The sequence below is a fragment of the Penaeus monodon genome, chromosome 22 (genome assembly GCF_015228065.2).
Source record: "Penaeus monodon isolate SGIC_2016 chromosome 22, NSTDA_Pmon_1, whole genome shotgun sequence".
Lineage (NCBI taxonomy): Eukaryota > Metazoa > Arthropoda > Malacostraca > Decapoda > Penaeidae > Penaeus > Penaeus monodon.
This window is the reverse complement of record NC_051407.1, coordinates 11017017-11017272: the sequence shown is the minus strand read 5'-3', so window position 1 is coordinate 11017272 and position 256 is coordinate 11017017. Positions and strand designations below refer to the sequence as shown.

Below are 256 nucleotides of genomic sequence, written 5' to 3'. Positions count from 1 at the left end.
CCCCTCCACCCACTCAACCAGCGCGTGCAGCTACCTCTGCTACGGCATGGTGTTCCTGGGCATCACTGTTCTCTCCAGCAACTACTTCCTCAGTCACTTCGTCGTCTCGATCTCGGAACTCCCGAGCAATGCCCTGGGGTGGGTATGGACGCAGTTCCTCGGACGTCGCTTCACCTGCATCACCACCTTCATAATCACGGCTGCTTTTGTGGCCGCGGCGCCCTTCTGTCGCCATGGTAACGATGGATATGATGTG

At 58.2% G+C, this 256-nt stretch overlaps 1 protein-coding gene across 1 annotated transcript in view; it reads left to right on the top strand.

Annotated features, from left to right (window-relative positions):
* The window catches only part of LOC119587332 (organic cation transporter 1-like), a 23263-nt gene that overhangs the window by 20471 nt on the left and 2536 nt on the right, over window positions 1-256 (top strand). Inside the window, 1 exon segment of the mRNA XM_037936080.1 lies at window positions 22-236. Coding sequence (XP_037792008.1) covers window positions 22-236 — 215 coding nt within the window.